General features: G+C 40.6%; 1 protein-coding gene across 2 annotated transcripts in view; it reads left to right on the forward strand.

Moving 5' to 3' along the window:
- LOC102199573 (activin receptor type-2A) overlaps positions 1 to 17,910 on the forward strand; it is a 73,312-nt gene extending 55,402 nt beyond the window's left edge. For both annotated transcript variants that reach the window (XM_005738663.1, XM_005738664.1), the window contains 7 exons: positions 5,704 to 5,847; positions 7,507 to 7,650; positions 11,497 to 11,642; positions 11,741 to 11,855; positions 12,886 to 13,024; positions 13,119 to 13,249; positions 13,608 to 17,910. In XM_005738663.1, the coding sequence (XP_005738720.1) occupies positions 5,704 to 5,847; positions 7,507 to 7,650; positions 11,497 to 11,642; positions 11,741 to 11,855; positions 12,886 to 13,024; positions 13,119 to 13,249; positions 13,608 to 13,802 (1,014 nt within the window). In that variant the 3' untranslated portion in view covers positions 13,803 to 17,910. The remainder of the gene's footprint in view (positions 1 to 5,703; positions 5,848 to 7,506; positions 7,651 to 11,496; positions 11,643 to 11,740; positions 11,856 to 12,885; positions 13,025 to 13,118; positions 13,250 to 13,607) is intronic.
- The last annotated feature ends 2,193 nt before the right edge of the window (positions 17,911 to 20,103 follow it).

Genomic DNA, 20,103 nt, shown 5'->3' on the forward strand with positions numbered 1-20,103 from the left:
AAAGAGTAAATAGATATGAATACACATTGACAGCTGAGGTAAACAGCAGACTGACAGCCTACAGCCACTACAGATGAACGACAGCCAGAATAGGCCAGGCCTACAGCAGCCACTCTAGCTAGGATTATGTACTTGAATGGGAATGTTTACTCTTAATAGTGAGATTTTTTTTACACGGGCTTTGCATACACTTGCAAAGTCAACGTTGAGGCATGACCTTCAAGGAGCCTTTAAATAGGTTAGGATCATAAATCAGATATAATTTAATTCAGTTTTATTTATACAGGGCCAAATCACAGTAACAGACACTTTATATTGTAAGGTAGACCCTACAATAATACATACAAAGAAAAACCCAACAATCATATGACCCCCTATGAGCAAGTGCTTTGGCGACAGTGGGAAGGAAAAACTCCCTTTTAACAGGAAGAAACCTCCAGCAGAATCAGGCTCAGGGAGGGGCGGGGCCATCTGCTGCAGTCGGTTGGGGTGAAAGAAGGAAGACAGGATAAAAGACATGCTGTGGAAGAGAGTCAGAGATTAATAAAACACACTAGAGAAAGGAGGATGCTGTTAAACAGAAACGTTTACTTGCGTATACATTAAAACATCCAGCAGATACTTCCAAAACAAGATAGACTAATTCACCTTGTCTTTTTTATTTTATATTTTTTATTAGTGCCGTCAACGTTAATCTTGTCAAAATGACGTTAACAGCATAACCGCATTAATGCGGCAAATATCTGTTAGCGAGTTAACGTGGATGGCGCCGTGCGTGGGGCTGCACGGCGTCAACGCATTAGCGCAGTTAAGTTGTTAAAGAAGGAAACCTGACTAAGAGGGAAGCAACACAGACAGATGCGGAAAGACATTAAATTCAGTTAAATTCAGTTAACAACAATAATTGAATGGTTTCATATAAACAAATTCCCGTTACCGAGGCGTCAGATACATAAAGACGTTCAGTTAACCATAGAATAGAGTACATAATTGTGAGTAAGGTCGTCACAGTTGGTAATGAATCTGTGTCTGATTATACACAGTCCAACTTACAAAGAAAGTGAACAGAAACATTTATATACAACAAGTTGTCCCCATCAATTTCTGTTGTACACGAAAAGAAAAACACTGCTTATTTTCTATTATTTCACTCATATAATTAAAGGTTCTTATGTGATGCTATAGAAGCACATCACACCACACTTTCAATCATCTATCCTGCCTGCTGCTGCTGCAGGTTGATCTAAAAGTCCAGACTGGGAGAAATCAGATTTCTGTCCAGTTATTCTTTAACCTATCCCACCTGCCAAAGGACAGGAGGTTGTCAAGTTCATTGATGCACAAAGGTCTGAAATAACAGCCTGCCAAATCCTTCGACTTTAGTTAATAATATCAGTAAGGCTCAGCCGCCAAACTGGAAGCTAGCTTTCTGTGAGTACAGTACGTGCTCCCCAGTCATGGACCAGGCAAGTAAATGATTTGTTTAAAAAAAAAAAAAAGAAGTTTTGAGTTCATCTGATCCTCATTGAAAGTTCATGCCTATATTTAAAAACAGTATCAAAAACAGATGCATAGAAACATTTGTGTGAAACTATACTTTGATTATTTTGGTCAGTACAATGTGTTCTTAAAAATGTTTTCAAGCTGCCATCTACAGAGCGTTTGGGCCGCTCTGAAATCCAACCTCTGCACCGTGGTGGGTAATTTTCCTCGTCATTTGGCTGGCATTTGGTGTGAAAGCAGTGTGCAGACAGCAGGTCTGCCTCACAGCTCTCTGTTAGAGGGAAAAGGCTTTAAGTAAACACACCAGTTCCCATTCCAATCCTCCATTCCCCTCGCACTGCCCAGAAGAAATGGGCAGCCTGCTCTATATATCTACCAAAAGCAGCAGCAGCAATTATTTCATTTATTTTTTTTCTTACACGCTTTTAGATGTTGCAAATTGAAAACACGATCCCTGGGGAGCAGCTTGGTCCTAGAGAAAAGGCCATTTGACGTGCACCTTCTCGAGACAGACCTCATGACTGCAACACGTCTCCATCATAAATGTCTGTTTTCAGACCTCGACTTTAATCCGTTTGATGGATATTAAGAGGTTTCTGTGGAATTTTTGGTTTGAGGTGCAACGTTATTATAGTAAACTAAAACTAGGTGTGAATGCAATGCTAAAGTTAACTAAAATAAAAATAAAATTAGACCTTTAGGGAACAAAACTTGAAACAATTTTGTGAGCTTGGGAAATTAAAATCACAAAAGTCTGAAACTAACACTGAAACAGAAAAAAACAAAAATTTTCAAGCAACAAAAACTAAAGAAGATCCGCTCTGAAAACTACCTGAAACTAAATTTAATTAAAAGAAAAGTCAAACGTTAAATTTAAAAGCATTAATTAGAATGAAATAAACTATAATAGCTCTTGTTAGGTGCTAATAACACAGCAGTCATATACAGTCATGTGAAAGGTTTCACAAGACTCTGCACTCTTGTAATAAATGCAGTACACCCCATGATTTCATTTTGCTTGCATAATTGAAAATAAAGAGTCTTGAATTCAGTAGAGCCACGTTTAGCAAAAATAACTTGAAGTAATGATTTTCTGTGTAACTTTATCAGCCTCTCACATCACTGTGGAGGAATTCCAGCCCGCTCTTCTTTACAGCATTGCTTCAGTTAATTGAGGTTTGTGGAGGTTTGCTTATGCACAGCTCTCTTCAGGTCCCACCACAGCATTTCAATCATGTTGCGGTCTGGACTTAGACTGGACCACTGCAGGACCTTGATTCTTTTCCTTTTCAGCCATTCTGTTGTAGATTTGCTGCTGTGCTTGGGATCATTGTCCTGTTACATGACCCTGTCAGATAGACGGCCTCGCATTTGACTCTAGGATACTTTGGTATACAGAGGAGTTCATGGTCGACTCATTCACTGCAAAACAAATCCAAATCACCTCTCTACCACGGTACTAACAGCTGGTATGAGGTATTTGTGTTGATGTGGAGCTGTGCATCATGACCAAACATCTCCACTTTGGTCTTGTCTGTCCAAAGGACATCGTTCCAGAACTCTTGGGCTTTTTCAGATGGGGGGTTTAGAAACCTGCTGCCGTGATCTTTTAGAGAGAATAGGCTTTCTCTTGTAACCCTTCCAAGCAACCCACACTCATTCAGTCTTTTTCCAATTGTACTGTCATGAATTAATATTTAACATGCTAACTGATGCCTGTAGAGTCTGAGATGCAGATCGTGGGGGGGGGGGGGTTATGGTTGCCTGAACATTGCATGGTCTCTCACCTTGGAGTTAACTTGTTGTAACTTCCAGCAATCTACCAAAACTTGAGCTTTAATAGAGATGCTCACACTTGCTGATAAACAGTTAATGAAGTGCATTTGATTAGCAGCGCTTGGCTGCTGCTCCCCCTCTTAATTCCTATGGAAGCCATAAAGTTGGGCCAAATCAATAATGGATTTAGCCTACAGCCATGTGGTTTAAAGCCAACCGATGTCCCTGGCAATAGATGTGCCTGATGGAAAACCTGGACAGCACCTTATTTGTTTCATAAAGGTGCTCGGAACATAATTTCAGACACATACAATTGTGTGTAAAAATGGCTGTACTTACTGAACAGGTAAATGCAATGAATCAAAACCAGAACTGTGCACTTGAATCATATCTTGATTGTTTGATTTAAAACCCACTGTGGTGGTGTACAGAGGCAAAATTAAACAAGATTAGCTCAGTATGGACCTGACGAAGGATGCGTTGTAGGCGTGTGTTCACTAGATAAAAGTCCTCTTGCACTGCAGAAGGAACAAAACTTAATTGAATTGAATTTGTTTGTAGCCTTTCTTTATCTGCATCCATAGATTTAATTATATGTAGTTAAAAAAATAGTTTGATGTATGCAAAATATTTCTGAGCCGACCAGACAATCTGCCGCTTTTTGTTTGCTTTAAAGTCAACTTCTCCAAGAAAAAGAGGCAGCTGAGGTTATTTTGCTGTGTTTCTAAAAACTTTGTTGATTTACCCCCACCCTCTCCAACAGTGTCTTGTGTTTGCCAAAACGTAATAAAATGATGAGATTTAGTGAAATGCACATTAAGGCTTCTTCAGCCACACAGTAGTGCTTTGTTTTGTGTGCACTAAAGGCCAGAGTTCAATTTCATCTTGATAAAAATCGAATTCATAAATGTTACTAGAGGATACACAGTTTGCTCCTGTAACCGCAGTAATCTTGCCGTAGCCGCTTCCTCTGCGCTTTTTTTTTTTAACGGCTCCTGCTGTTAAACGCTCCTTGGCATGGGCTCATTTTTAACAGTTGGTGTGCGGCTTGGATCTGGCTTTAAGAAAGGTCGTATGCCAAAAACCCTGGATGGTAAATCCAGAAATGAGGTAATATTTGTGCCCTGAAATGCACGTTTTCTTTTCCTTCTGTAACCTCGTGGGTTAGAGCAGCGCTCTTAAATCTGTTAAATCCAGCAGAAACTCAAAAGAGAAACCCTTTCTTTCTTTTACGTGAGCTTAGCGAAACACTCGGAGTGACACGAGTGCACTCCTGATATATTATCGTCGCGTCTGAGTGGATCCTGCAGGCCTCAGGGTCTTGAAACTTGCTGCAGCTCATCAGGCACCTTGTAAGCCTTCAGTTCAAGTGAAAACATGAACATCGCGAAGGGAAAAAGAGCTCCTTCTTCTTCTTTCTTCTTCTTCTTTTCTTACTGACAGCAGAGGCATGCAGCTAAAGTCGAGGTTTTACAGCAGCATATCTGGTTTCATCAAACGCCATCAGTCATGTGCTACTCTTTCTCCTCTACCTTTTATCCTTTGGAAATGTGACTCCTGCACTGCATGCTTCTTTTTAACCTTCTTCCCCACCCTCGTCCTCCTCCACCTCCCTCTCTCGCGTGCTTTCTCTCTCTCCAGGTCTCGCTATCCTTGCTCGCCCTCTGTCCTCCTCTGTGAAGTCACATGTGAAAGTGATCAGCTTAATCCCGATCACCAGCTGTGTTTAACCTACTTTAGATTTGGAACACTTGGCTTTACTCTCTTTCACTTTTGTTTGTGTGGGATTAGCATGAACGCACAGCACACGCATGCGGTCTGACCCGCCGCCTTTGGCTCTTAAATGTTTTTATTAAATCCATAATTAAACCCTTGCCCAATTTCTTTGTGTGCCTTGCTCAGCGGTTAATCTTCCAGGTTTTGTTTTGTTTTTTCCAACCACCGCCAGCGCACACATTTCATCTGCTGTTTTTCGGATTTAAACTGGCAACCCTCCAGTTACAAACCCGCTTCTGTAAACTTGAGCAAATGCAACTCCTCCGGGGGGGTTAATTGAATTTAAAATGAATGTATCCGAACCCTGCTCGGTATGCCGTGTCCACACGGTCATATGGAGGCTAAACTTAAATGTGCAGCTCTCCTGAAGCGGACTTTCCCCCATTAGAAACAACAGAAATTTAAAAGTAGATAAAGCACCGAGGCACCACTTTGTGGAAGAAGTCTATAAATGTAAGTTGTAAGATTTAAGATGTGGAGACGTTGGCAATTCTGCTGGCCTTAGCTCCTCAGGCACGCTGTCACTGTGAGCCAAACAGCCCGGTCACCTTCAATGTAAGCCCGGTGCTATTTTAATGCTCTGGACAAGAAATAAATAAATAAATAAAAAGAATAAAGAATAACACCTGCGTCTCTGTCTCTCTGCAGGATCCCGGACCCTCACCCCCGTCCCCAATTCTGGGACACAAACCTCTGCAGCTGATCGAGGTGAAAGCCAGGGGGCGCTTCGGCTGTGTGTGGAAGGCGCAACTGCTGAACGAATACATGGCTGTTAAGATCTTTCCCATCCAGGTACACGTGCTGATGTTTCTTCTTTTTGTTTTTTTACTACAACTGTTACATTAGCCTGACAACTCTTACACCCCCACAAAGTAAAGTACTAAAGGAAAAATGTTCACTGTCTTATCAAATAAAGGCAAAACTAAATAAAAAAAAAAGCAACAACTATAAGAAGTAAAGGAGGTGATTCAAAAACACACACATTGTGAGTATTAATCATTTATCAAATGCCTGTCCACATATCTTCACTAATGACTGTAGCCTGTCACCGCTGCCTTCATGTGTCAAAAAGTTATCATGTTTGATATATGACAGTTTATTCAATTCAGTTTTATTCATATAGCACCAAATCACAACAACAGTCAAAAAAAATAAGGCCCTTCACATTGTAAGGTAAAAAACCTACAATAACAGAGATAAAACACCAACAATCAGACTGTGATGAAGCACTTGGCGATAGTGGGAAAGAAAAACTCCTTTTTAACAGGAAGGAGTCACAGACAGAGCCAGAGGGAGGGGCAGCCACCTGTTAGTCGCTTTTTTCAGATTAGAAATAAATACATACGATTGAAGTGAAATAAATACTGTAGAAAGGGATTTATAGTAATTTAAGGTCTTAAAACAGGTGTGCCCAACATTTTGAACATCAAAGACATATTGCTGTAGTTAATGAAATAAATATTTCAGCACATCTCTTAAATTGTAAGAAATAAATTGTGTCATTTGCACCCCTTTAAAAGAAAAGACATTTCTGTTGTAGATAGTCGACAAAACAGGAACAGGATCCATTTAATTTTTGAATGTATGTTTAAGCCCAGAAATTACACTTTCACGTTTTCCAATACTGTCCAATTCTACTCTTTACCAGAGTGATTCTGGACTTATATTTGACACTTATGGACATGTCTTTTCATGGCATTTAAACAAAGACGGGCAGTGCGTGATTAAAATATCCACCTCACCTAGTTTTTCTGATGGACTAAACTAACCAAAGCAGCTAAAACCATTTTTGTTCGTTTTTTTAAACAATTCTGGAAATCTTTTAGATCCAGCCTCTAGTGGCTGTTAGAGGAACTTTAACTAATAAAAACTAAACTAAAACAAGCAAATCCACTCTGGGAAGTAACTGAAACTAAAATGAAATAGAAAGGAATAGAAACTGTACCAACTCTGGCTGTATGTGTTTAATTTTCTGGGTAAAATCTAGTTTGGTTACAGGAAAATTCTTCTGATAAGCTTTTTTTTTTTTTTTTTAAATTGGGCTAGTGTATCCATTATTTTCATGCTGGAAGCGGGGAATAAATGAAAAACAGCTAATTAAACTTGTAGCCAACAAGTCTGACAGCTTTTCTAGTGGAAACTTTATAACTCATCCCCTTTTTTGTTATTTCTGACCTTTTGATAAGCAAAAATGTGTTTTATATTTGAGTAATATTATTGGAATTATTTGGGTGCCAAGTGTCTCTGTTATGAGATGAATTAGAGCTTCTCGGCTGTTTTAATAATGAGTAATAATAAAGCAGCATGTAAAACAAAGAATAGACTAAAAACAGTCTGCATCTCCCAAACTTTCTAACACTAGTCGTGACCTGGCTTGTACGTGTTTTTGTCGATTGGGTGGCACGGCGGCATGAATAACATCTGCATCTCTCCCTCTGTGCTCGTGTCTAGGACAAGCTGTCTTGGCAGAACGAGTACGAGATCTACAGCGTGAGCGGCATGAAGCACGAAAACATCCTCCACTTTATCGGTGCGGAGAAGAGGAACAACAACCTGGACCTGGAGCTGTGGCTCATCACCGCCTACCACGACAAGGTACGCCGAGAGGGCTGCAGAGATGCATATTCTTTTCTTTACTGAGTCATTTTCAATCTGAGTGCACTAAAGCAGAGTACACTATAGGAGACCGGACTGTATTTCTAATGCATTCATTCCTCTATACAGTATGTTGTATATTTTCTCATTGCTTCATCAAATCTCTCGCACTTTGGGGACGTCTCAGACCTCCAGGCTCGATGACCTGAGCTTCATGCTGAACCTTCAGTCTGCTTTGTATGCCAGGCTTTTGTCTACTACACTGTGGATCTATTTCAAACCAGTTTCAGGATGTTTTTACATCGATACGTCATTTAGGTCTAAAAATTGCTTTATGAGTCCAGCTTGATTTAAGACCATCAGATAAAGAGGAGCGAATAAGACAAACAAAAGAAAAACAAAAACGTGTTTAATTTTGCTTTTTCTGGGGTATCTTAAGTGCAATCACTGCTTTAGTTCATTAAAATAAACAGGCTGTTGCTTATGTTAAGTAGCAGGCATGCTCACGGGGGCAGCCTTTGGGTTTAAAGACTGCAGTTTCTCTAGTGGCCAGTAGAGGGTGACTACATAAGTGAGTCAGTACCCATAGATCGCCATGTTAAAATGTCAAAATTTATAGCTGATATAAGCACGTTGGCGACCACAAAGCAGTTTTTGTCTCTATAGCCAGTTGTCCTAAATTAAAAAACAGGGTGACTGTTTTTATAAGTCATCTATTTATATTTTAAAAAGTCTTTTTAAGTTTGCATTAGTCAGTCGTAATTATTTGATTTACAGAGCTTCTTGATCCCTCTGTGCTGTTTTTGGCTCTATCTTAGTCTAACTGTTAAAATTCTTATCACATTTTATTGTTTTGCTTTTGCTTTGTGGAGCAAACGAACCCACATTTTTGAGTTAAATCATAATTTCAAGATTTTTTGAACCTTTATTTTGAGTTAAGTTGAACTTTTGAGATATTCAACATTGGAGTTGCATCTAAACTTTGATCAGTTTTTTAGTTACTGCGTTGAATCTCAATGTGCTAACCCATAATCTTGAGTTGTCAAGTTGTAATTCTGAGATAAATAACCCAAATATATAGTTCAACTTTTGAGATGCTAACCCAAATTTTTGAGTTACAATTTTTTTTTATGTAACTATAAATTTTGACGTGTTGCCAAATAAATTTTCTTCAGTGGCAGAAATGCGCTTCCATAAAGTATAGTTACCTTATTTTAGTTCCATTTTGAACTGTGTCAACAAGTCCTGATAAGAGTCCATGTTTACTGAGCATTTATCCATATGTATCCATATCAAATTTATGATATACACCTGCATTTAAACCTGGCACAGCCACTCAAACCTTTAAAAAGATAGCTGTAAGATCGAGAGATCAAAGCCGGTATACATCTCAGTAAAAGAGTTAAAACTCTATAAACTTGGGCTCAAGTTTCCACAGCTGAAGAAAAGGTTAGAAACCGTTGCAAGTGTTGTTTAAAACACATCCAACTGGAGCGCTTCAGATCTGTTTTCCAGTCACAGTGTACATGTAAAACAATTCTCTGATTTCCGCCTGATTTCTCCCACTAACTGGGTTGTTTGTGTCCATGTAAGCTCAGCATATTGCTGAGCTTAGTGTATGTTATTGAGTTGTTTGCTGGGGGTTTTTTGTTGGGGGGGGCAGTTGCACACAGATCTAAAAAGCTCCAGGGCGACCATCTAACAAAGTTGTAAACACTGGTAAAGAGGGGAAACATGCATGAAACCTTCACATTTTATTGATTCTGTTTGGTGCCTTAAGATCTAATCTATAGTTACAATACGCCTCATGTTGCCTTTCTTTTTTTTTTTTGTGCCTAGAAAGTGGGTTTGAGCTGTGTTAGCCCCCTTTTGTGCTCCACTCACCCTCCATGCTGCAGCCTTTGTAGCATTCGGGGCTCTAAGTGCCTCTGTGTTTTGAGAGTCATTACCAACCTAGTGGAGAGTGATTCTTGTACGCTTGGCTTGCCCGAAATTTCCCAGCCAGACCGAGGATTTGAATCAGCGTTCCTAAGGAGCCTTCATCGCGTGAATAAAGGTTGAAAAATTAAAAGCTTGTGGGTGTGGCGGTGAGGCTTTAACACTCACAATACAACTCTTGGAAAGGCACTCAGCTCTGGAGTGGAGTGAAGCTCTCCTAGAGGGAATAACACTGGAGCTTTAAAGGAGGAAACTGTAATTATTCTGCAAGCATAAGTCTTTAAGCTTTGACCTAAAAAGAGCAGGTGTCGAAGTGTTGGCGTCTGTCGCAGCTGATTTATGTTTGATGCTTTATGGTGTGGAGCCGTGCACATGCAGCAGCTTGCCGAAGAAAAAAACCCCCTGTAATTTATATCTTTTCATATATTTCCACTGCAAGGATATTAAAAGCTGTCATGCAGAATATGCACACACACACACACACACACACACACACACACTGTGGAAAGCTTTCATCTGAAGCTCAGCTGATGATGTGTTGGAGTTGCATGCCCTCTAGTGGTCACTCAACACAACTACATTTGCCTTTGGCCTCCACTGGTGACCTTGTGTTGTGTTGACATTCAAAATTCAAGACCTTTATTGTCATTGTGCATTATAGATGACATTTAAAGAAAAACACTAACAGGAGTACAGATTAACAAATATATTTTATACTTTTTATTCTACATTATTAACTCTCATTATGATAAAAAATGGTCAATAAAGGTGTGAGGGAAACAGCAGTAGCACAGAAATATGAGTAAATATAAAATATGAGCATTAACAGGACAGAAGACAAATTAGTAAATTAGATGTAAGCATGAATTTTCCCTTGTAATGCTCAAATCTCCAGATCTACAGTAGCATTTCTACTTTTTCGCTCTAATACTTAAGAGTAAGGCACATGCTGCTCTTCATGAGTAGACAAAGGATAAGTGATCACATGGAGGAGGTCATTGAATCAGCGTTATCAGAGCTCCGTTATTCAGAGAGGACAATAAGCATCCGCTGTGGTTTTAAGAGGACGCCTTGTAGGTCGTAAATGTCATTTATTGCACTCTAGGGGATTTATTGAGCTCCAGAAGTTCTTTCTTCTTCGATAATCATCTAAAAAATGTCAATATTGAAACTTGTACATCCAGTATAATTGTTTTATCTTGTGGAGTCAGCTGCAAAATAAAAAAATAGAAAAGCTTTGGTGAATTTCCATCCATTAGAGATATTACCATTACCACACTGAGAATACTGCATGCTCTGATGCAGCTCAGCTTTTAATGTACTATTAATGAATCTTTTCATTCCATCACTCTGACTCTTGAATATATTTATAACATCACACATTTCTAGATTTCAGCTGATAAACATTAAAACTTCTGTAACAGTTAAACACAAGTTAGTGATCTGCTTTGTCCTCCATCATCCTCCGGCCCTTCCATCACACGTGAATAAGATCTTGTGAATTCGCTCTCTTGCAGCACCGTCTCTCCCCCAACCCAAAGGGGAGTTTTGCCTCTGACTTGAAGATGCCAAGTAACTCCTGGTAGGGTCATCTCAGGGGAGGGGTCTTGCTTTGAGAAACTCCATTGAAACAGAATATTTGGCACTGGATAACCTCACCTGAAACTGGCATTAAGCTAGAACAGAAATGGGGACGTCTGGCAGCCAGGCCTGGAATCATGGGGTCTGGACAGGTACAGCTTATCAACAACAACAGAAATTAGGGACACGTGCAGTGTGGACTGGGCGACAGGCAAAGGGCACATTTTGGGGCCCCTTTTCCTACATGCCCATTTTTGAATGTAAAGTTAGTGTTTCTGTTTTTTCTTCCCGCTGACACCCATCTTCTCTGTCTGTCTCATTCACTAGGGCTCATTGACAGACTACCTGAAGGCCAACGTGGTGTCCTGGAACGAGCTCTGCCACATCGCTCAGTCAGCAGCCCGCGGTCTCGCCTACCTCCACGAAGATATCCCAGGACACAAGGACGGGCACAAGCCCTCCATCGCTCACAGGTACACTGCCTTAAACATAAACATCTGTGGATTATCAAGACTCCTGTATTAGTTTGACTGGGCTAAAGGGATATTTCCTGTGTCGTGCGTTCTTTCAGGGACATTAAAAGTAAGAATGTGTTGTTGAAGAATAACCTGACAGCCTGCATAGCTGACTTTGGCCTCGCTCTGAAGTTTGAGGCAGGAAAATCAGCAGGAGACACACACGGACAGGTATAGCTCACACTTAAAACTTCATATAGTTGTCTCTCATCCACCATTTCACTGTGTTTGAAGGCATGTTCACGGGCAGTACCCAGTTACATCTGTTTCCAGCTTATTTGTGCATTGATGTTAAGCAACCAATGTCAGTTTATGTTGTCTGAAAATTTGGTTTATCATTATTATAATATTTTAGTCTTCAAATGTTTTGCACTGCACAGCACAACAATCTTAAATGACAAGTTGAATAACACAAAAAAATCATCTATACAGTATCAATAATTACAGTCTAGAATCTTTCCCTTATTGTAAAAGGACATACGTCCATTAATGTATGACAATTTAGATCCTCCCATCAAAGTACAGTCAGATTCTGTCAGTGTACAGTGACATTCTAGAACATTTCCATCAATGCAGTTAAATTCTAAAATCTTTCCAATATATTTTAGAAGCTTTCTATTAATAGTCAGTGACTTTCCAGAATCTTCCTGTTAATGTATAATTACGTCTTTTCGTTGATGTTAAATTATGTTCTAGAATTTTCAATTCAGTACAACTTCAATTCCTCCTGAAACTGCAATAGTCAGTAGTTTATCTTAGCTTAGCGTGATTTATAGTTCAAAATAACCCTTCTTTATCTCATACTGGACCCTGTCTTAAGGGGAAAATGGGGGGGGGGACAAAAATAACGGAAAACTGAGTATTTAGATCTGAGACCTGATCTTTTTCTCTCTTTTTTTTAAGCTATTTGTTCATTTCGCTGTAATCACCAACATCCATTTTAGAGAGAGACGTATTATTCGTGCTTTGAGACAGTAGTTGTAGACTCCTTTGGGTGGCAGCATAGGCCAGAAATTTTTGAAGCAGCCCTGGAGGGATTCATTTGAATGATGAGGTTTTCAATTTTTGAAAGTTGGACAATCACAGTAAAGCAGTGAAAACACATTTATTTGGCAGTGTTTTTGCTGGGTCTGCTTTAATTGGTGGTCATGTAGCTATTCATCTCAGTGCTGATCTTTGGACTCCTGCTTGGAACCTGTAGGTGGGAACACGACGTTACATGGCTCCCGAAGTCCTGGAGGGCGCAATCAACTTCCAGCGTGATTCATTTTTGCGCATCGATATGTACGCCTTTGGCCTCGTCCTGTGGGAGCTGGCATCACGGTGCACCGCTGCCGACGGTAAATCCACAAGCACTCCAGTCAGGTTTTATCCACACTGTCTTATTTTTATTCCGTCCGAATTTTAACTTTGGACACGTGCACATGTTTCCAGGACCAGTAGATGAGTACATGCTCCCCTTTGAGGAGGAGGTGGGTCAGCACCCATCTCTGGAGGACATGCAGGAGGTGGTGGTGCATAAGAAACTGCGGCCCTGCCTGCGAGACTGCTGGCAGAAACACACGGTGAGAAATTAGAGGAGTGTTGGTTGAAACTGTCCCATAGCTCTTTGATTTATGCAGCATGATTTAAAATGGTTCCCTCTATAGCACATTTAAAAAGAACAGCTGATGTACACCTGAAATAATCAAACAACATATAACACAGGACAAAATGACAGTGAGTAAGAACAACACAAAGTATTATGAACTTTCATTGGATAGTCTCTTCAGTCACTTGCCTGAAAGTTTATAAATAGGTCCCGCCCACTTTGTGCCACTGCAGAGCGCTTCCAGTGTGTCCATGCTCAAACTCCAGAAACCACAACCAGCTGACATATCGTGGTGCTGTTTGGATAACATTCGTCTGAACTTTGTTCCGCAGGGTCTGGCCATGCTTTGCGAAACCATCGAGGACTGCTGGGACCACGAGGCCGAGGCACGCCTGTCCGCCGGCTGCGTCGAAGAGCGCATCGGACAGATGCAGCGCCAGGCGCCCGTCATCGGCCCCGAGGAGATCGTCACGGTTGTCACCATGGTGACAAACGTGGACCTCCCACCCAAGGAGTCCAGCTTATGATCAGCCAATCAGCCGACGCCAGACGAGCTCTAGCGAAAACACAGATCAACACGAGGGGATAAATGGCCAACCCTGGTTGGTTGGCTTTGTGGGGGGGGTTTTCTTCTTCTTCTTCTCCTTTGATTTTTTTTTTTTTCCTTCCTGTTCTTTTAAGTGCGGGCCGCTGCTCGCATTCAGGAAACGCCCCTTGCGCCCGCCTCACCACATCAGTTGGCATCCACCTCATTTTGATAGGCGTGCTTGAGGATTTTAACGTTGAACTCTCTGCCATCCTGAGCGGACTCACTCAGGATGTTTTACCAAGCCACAGCACTGACATGCTGGGACAACACTCTACGGACACTTTGATCATGTATTGTTTTTATATACACATATACATGCAAACGCACGCACGCACACAGACACACACACAGATGTAGGAGGGCGACGTGTTCTGCTCTGAGAAGATTCTTCGGAGAAATTTCACAAAACTCTCGGTGCATTTTAGTGTTAAAAAACAACAAAAGAAGAAAAAAAAAGAAAAGACGAGCGTCCGGCTCTTGATACATTTGCTGTTTTCTCGTGTGTTTTTTTTCTTTTTCTTTTTCTTTTGTTTTTTTGGGAGACTATCGTTCTGCCAATAAGCAACGGCTTCTGAATGTTTATAGTGTAATGCTGCTGTACATAGTGTATTATGGACCCAGACAACTTGGTAATCAAGCTTATTTTAAACGGGGGGGGGAATGGGGAGGGGGGTCCATTTTCAAGCATTACGACGATAAAAACCATAAACCTCCTTCAACCAGGTATACCTCAGTTCAGATGGACAGTTTTAAAAAAAATCAGTCCCTCTCTCCCTGTTCATGGTCATCGCTCGCACTTCCTTTACAACCTTTTGGCCCTTCGTCAATCAACAAAGCCTAGACACACACAGACACACACGGCCATACAAACCGTAAAAAAAAACAACACAACTTTTTCCCTTCTTCGTCCCCTTCCTTTCTCTCAGTGTCTACTTCAACTTTCTCCTGTTGGTTTTTTTTTCTTCTTTTTTTTTTTCTTTTGCTTCTATCAGATGTTCATGAGAGCGGGATAAACTCATGAACCCCCCCCACACACACACACACACCCTGCCCACACCCATGATAATGAAGTTGTCGTTTAAAGTTTTCTTCTTCTTTTTTTTCTTGTTTGCCGTGTCAGCCGTCAGCAGAGAGTAAATACCCATTGCTGACTAGCTTGAATTGGAGTCACGGGATCTCTCTCTGGATTAGCGCTGGGTGCCAGCTGTAATGATACCTTCTCTTTTTCTTTTTTTGGATATTTAATCAGAGATATCAAACTCTCGGGTCATATTCTTGTTCATTCATGGTGAAATAAATTATGTGTTGTTTGATTCTATTTAGAAAAATCAGATTAACAAAAAAAAACAAGAGGTCACCTGGCATGATTTTTTTTAGGAGGTATCAAATTTGAAGTACAGTTTCCAGAGGTACCCAGCCCTACTTTGGAACTGTGCCTGTATTTAGCTGAGCCAGCTTGCTTTTGATTTGATTGCACGCATCTTTTTATTTTTATTTTATTTTATTTTTTTTAATTAAGAGTTTCTGCTCTCTTTGGATACACCTCAGGAATCTTTGCTACTCAACACCACGCCCTCACATCCTCATCTGTCTCGAACTGGAGTACCTCCTCTTTCGCCGAATCTTGCACCTCCTATGTCTCTTTCTTGCCTCGTCTCCACTTGTTAGGGTTTAGCCGTGCGGTAATAGTTCAGTGTCTTTAGTCGGTTTGAAGAAAACTGTATTAGGTAAGGTTGGTCGATAACTAAAAGGTGGACATAATCTGCTCCCCATTCTTTTTAAGTAGCCAAGCATGAATCACAGTTCAAAATAATCCTTATTCATCTCATCTTCTGAAAGAAACCGTCACATGATAGAGATATTATATTATTATATTAGGACTATCCACTTTTTCTGACAAAGTTCCACCAGTCATTTAATGCCAGATCCCCACAGCATTCATTAGTCATACTGATCTCATTACAAAAAAAGGAAACTTGAATTATCAAGGATGCAGAACACTGAATTAATTCCCACAAAAATGAAGAGAGATATTACTAAAAACAGGAAAAAATATCAACCTCCCCAACCAACACAGTCAACCTGACCTAATGTATCTGTAGAACCAAAAATCTGGTCTATGTTTTAACCACCTTCATTCTGCACTGTTCCAGTTTAGACTTAATTAATTTGTTTTGATGCTTTCTCTTAAGCTTGGCCCACTGCCGTTGGAATTTGAGGGTTATTTCCCTAGGGCCTTGGTAACACAGGCCTAGAAACCAGTTGGTGAACCCATGACAACCAAAACCCTCCTTGTGATTTCTTTGGTTACCTATAGCTTGCAGAGAAGACGCCGACTTATCTGCAAACACTCATTATTTAACCTCTGAGACGTACTAGAAACCAATAATGTTCCCCTTCAAAGTAAAAGTTTTTAGAAACCCCTAAAACCACTTAGCTTGACAGTTTGAAACCCTTGCCGACCCAACCGGCACACTCACACAGCTAACCATGGTTAAATGAGTGGAGACGAGGGGATCTCTCCTTTCTGTCTTTCATCCTGGTGCCATTTCTACATGTCGATATTAGTTAATCTTGTAGATGTCAGGCAAAACGGATGTATCTGTCGTTGTTGCGAAGGCGACAAATGACGTTTTTGAGTCTTTATTTCCTCTGAGGGATATTGAACACTGGTGCCGGCAGACCTGCAGTCTCTCCTCAAGCTTTGGGACGGTTTCACATATCACAGTTTAAAATAAAGCTCTGTGTGCAGTTAGAAAATACTTGGGGAGGGGCATGAAGAAACTTCTTTCTATCCAAACCATTCACATTCAAGACAGTGAGGCTTTCTTTACAGCACTGTATTATGACGTTTTGGTGAGCAAGAGCCAGTAAGTATACAAGTAAAACACTAAGACATTAAATTGATAAGTGATCAGTTGAGCAAAACCGTTCATTTTGCACAAAAAAGTCTGTAATGAAGCTAAATGTTTGGAGAATGGAGATGTGTGCCAACATTTGTACCAATCAGGGCCAAATTGTTTAGTTATCCCACCTAAATCTAGAAGATTCCAAAAAAAAGGATCTTCATAGTTGAACTGTAAAAGTTATTTAAGCAAATTTGGCAGCATAAGTTTGAGGTTATTTCCGCACACCATATTGCAACAACACCGCAAACCTGAAGGAAGTTGAAGCCATCATCTTATTTACATATTGTAGCATGAGTACAATTTTTTGCATCAGTGTCGCTTCCTTATGCTGCTCCACTGCTGTTCAAAAGCACCCGTTGTCCGAGGTCCTCGCAAAGCTTGAACAGTCGGGGACGATCAGTACTGCAAACCCCAGCAGCCCTTCAGTAAGTACTACCTCACTTGCAGGGATTTCTTCAGTATAGAAACTATGGCAAATAAATTAAAATCATAACCAGGTTGCTAAAAAAAAAAATTCTAAATGTTCTTGATTTAGGGGAAAGGTTTCAGTTTAGGGGTAAACTTAATTTGTTCCCTGAAGGTCTGACAGACAGAAACAGAATAAGGCTACAAAGAAGCTTCCTCATTTCCACCACAATGTGTTTTCTTGTCCCACAAAGGGAGATTGAACTGCAGAACGAAAAGGATCCTTGAATGACACCAACATAAGGGAAAAACACCAGTATTATTCTTTTTAGTTCCCATGTTTGTGTCCTCAAATGCAAAACCTACTCACCAGTGTTCCAGCAGCCAAGTGGATATCCAAAAACTGCCTCCAAACTGGTTGGTTACCTGCCAAAGTGGTTGACAAATCTTATCAGCCACGAGCAAAGAAACTCGCTGCTGTTTGGTTGGCAGTCACATCCTAAGCACTGTAGGGGAAAGACTTCCGGCTTGAGTTTAAACTGCGCTCAGAGAAACCGACCCAAACCGACAAATACCATTCAGGGATTCAGTACTATGCTTTTCTAAGTTCTAGCGAGTTATATGCAACCAGTGCCGCAAACTACCCTACACTTCTGTAGGATCAGCTGCAGGAGTGAATTTCAATACACACACACACAAATAACTTGTAGCATTTTTTTTTTTTTTTTTATCCGTGACCTTGCATATTGATATGTTGTATTTATTTTTTAATTTACTGGCCTGAGGTTTTGGGGATTGGAGCTCGAGTGCAACTCGGAATAAAGTTCTGGCATGAGCTTTGGTTTTTGTTGGGGTTTCAGGGTTTGGGGTGGGTTTTCAGTTGTAATTCAGGAACTACTTTTATTAATTGATTCAAAAAGAAAAAGATATAAACTTTACTCATGCTTCTTTCTATTCAGTCTATGGACAAAATGACCGAGAATGAATGTTCTTCAGACTCCTGGATTCCAGTATTGTGTGTACTTCGATGGATTGAGCCCGGCCCTGTGTAACTTTAGAGGGCTTTGCGTTTGGCTGGTTTCGTGTGATTGTGCCCTGTCCCGTAGAAACTTGCAAAGCCCAGCGTATTTGGACATCCATTCATACACCTCTCGGTTGTACCGGCTCTGTGGTCCATTAGGACCAAACCGACCATCCAAAGGACGATGGGGAAAAAAAAGGTCCTCAAAAACCTCTGGTCCTACCATTGTTTTAGCACCTAAACTTCCAAAACAAAGCAGATATTTGGTTCTGTTTGTCTTCACCTGATCAAGTACCCAATTAAAGCAATTGACGACAATCTCGTCTACCATCCATTGGTTCCCCTCAGGAACCATGTCTGTTCTGACTCCACCAAAGGAGCATCTACATGATGCATTGCTGAACTGAACTTTGAGGATCTGTAGCGTTAACTTCTTGCACTGAAAAGTTAGGAAACTTCACCAAAAGAGCTTCTAAATACGCAAGAATTCGGAACATCTCATTTTAATAGGTGGCGCTTCTAAAATAGTCCAGAATGAACATGGCCCTATGGATCTATAGCTCAAATATTTAAATTTTGTGAGGTAAAGTTTTTCCTCTGGAAATTTTTGGAAAGCATTTGAGACATTTGATGTAGTAGATGTATATTTTTCTTTAAACTTGCAGCTTCTTCTGGGATCTCCTTTATTGGGAAAATTAGCTTCATTGTAGGGGGAAAAGGTAGAATTTTTTTTTTTTTTTTATTAACTTTTTGTCTAGAAGAAGCTTTAAAGAATTATTATTCAGTGTCAGTGGTCTTGTGAGCACCCCCAACTGAACCCAGTCACCCAGTTTCTCAGCAATGGGTAGTGAAATGGATCCTGCTAGAGTGATTCAACTTTGGAAGCACCAGTTAATCAAGTCAGTGAAAAAAGTAATTGATTGGATGTTGTCTCTGTAATGAAGATGCCAGCAGAGGTACACCCCACCCCACCCCCGACAAATGCTCATGAGAATCCTCTTGATTGGTAAATGTTCACAAAAGAGGTTGCACAGCTTTCTAGATGGCAACGACAACTGACAGCCTGCAGGGCCTGTTGTACCCAATGTTCTTGCCCTTGCAAATGTTGGTGAACACTAAAAGTGCTGTCATATCCACTGGCCACACTTTGGTGTTTTTTTTAGCTAATAGCATCAGGGGTTTTGTCACCTTTTCAGCTAGTGCAGGAGCTACCAGATTAAATTACACTTTCTGAGTTTCCTGTTTTGATCTCTGGCACTGTTGTGGAGATTGTGTCTTTCGTTCAGGAGGATAGTGCAGCGAGTAGCGAGGCAGTGTTGATATCAGTGTTTGCAAGATAGCTGGTCACCTCAAAAGCTGAGGTGACCAGCTTTGGAAAATAGTCCAGTCATATTCGACCCTCCTGATTTGTAGAATTTATCTTCAACTTCAGCCTTATCCTGATGAGGAGCAGTTGACTTGGCGACCTGAGAGGAGTGAAAAGGATGGATCTTTTGGATATTTAAAGGTGTATGGATGGGTCCTGCGCATGTTGAAGCTTTACATGTTTCTACCTTGACTTCCTCCAGCCCAGCACCTCACATTGCTGTGCATATAAACAGTGAAACATTTGTGTCTTGTTGCCCCCACTATTTTAAGCAGTCTAGGATCTGTACAGACATAAATACCTGTATCAACTATATACTCTGAGCTGAATCTTTATAAGTGCGTGTTGAACTTCAGTGTTTCCTCTACATTCATTTATACTTTTCTTGTGTTTTGACTCAGCACCCAGGCCTGTAAAAGTTTCCCTTCACTAAGCTGGAGGCTCATTGGAGTACTTTGTAAGGCAGAAAGAAAACGAATTGTGATGGTTCAGCCAAAGGTGTTCCTCTGGGAGCCTGCTTGGATCCCCTGATGGTTAC

Source organism: Pundamilia nyererei, unplaced genomic scaffold (assembly GCF_000239375.1).
Source record: "Pundamilia nyererei isolate P.nyererei 1_Seehausen unplaced genomic scaffold, PunNye1.0 scaffold00085, whole genome shotgun sequence".
Lineage (NCBI taxonomy): Eukaryota > Metazoa > Chordata > Actinopteri > Cichliformes > Cichlidae > Pundamilia > Pundamilia nyererei.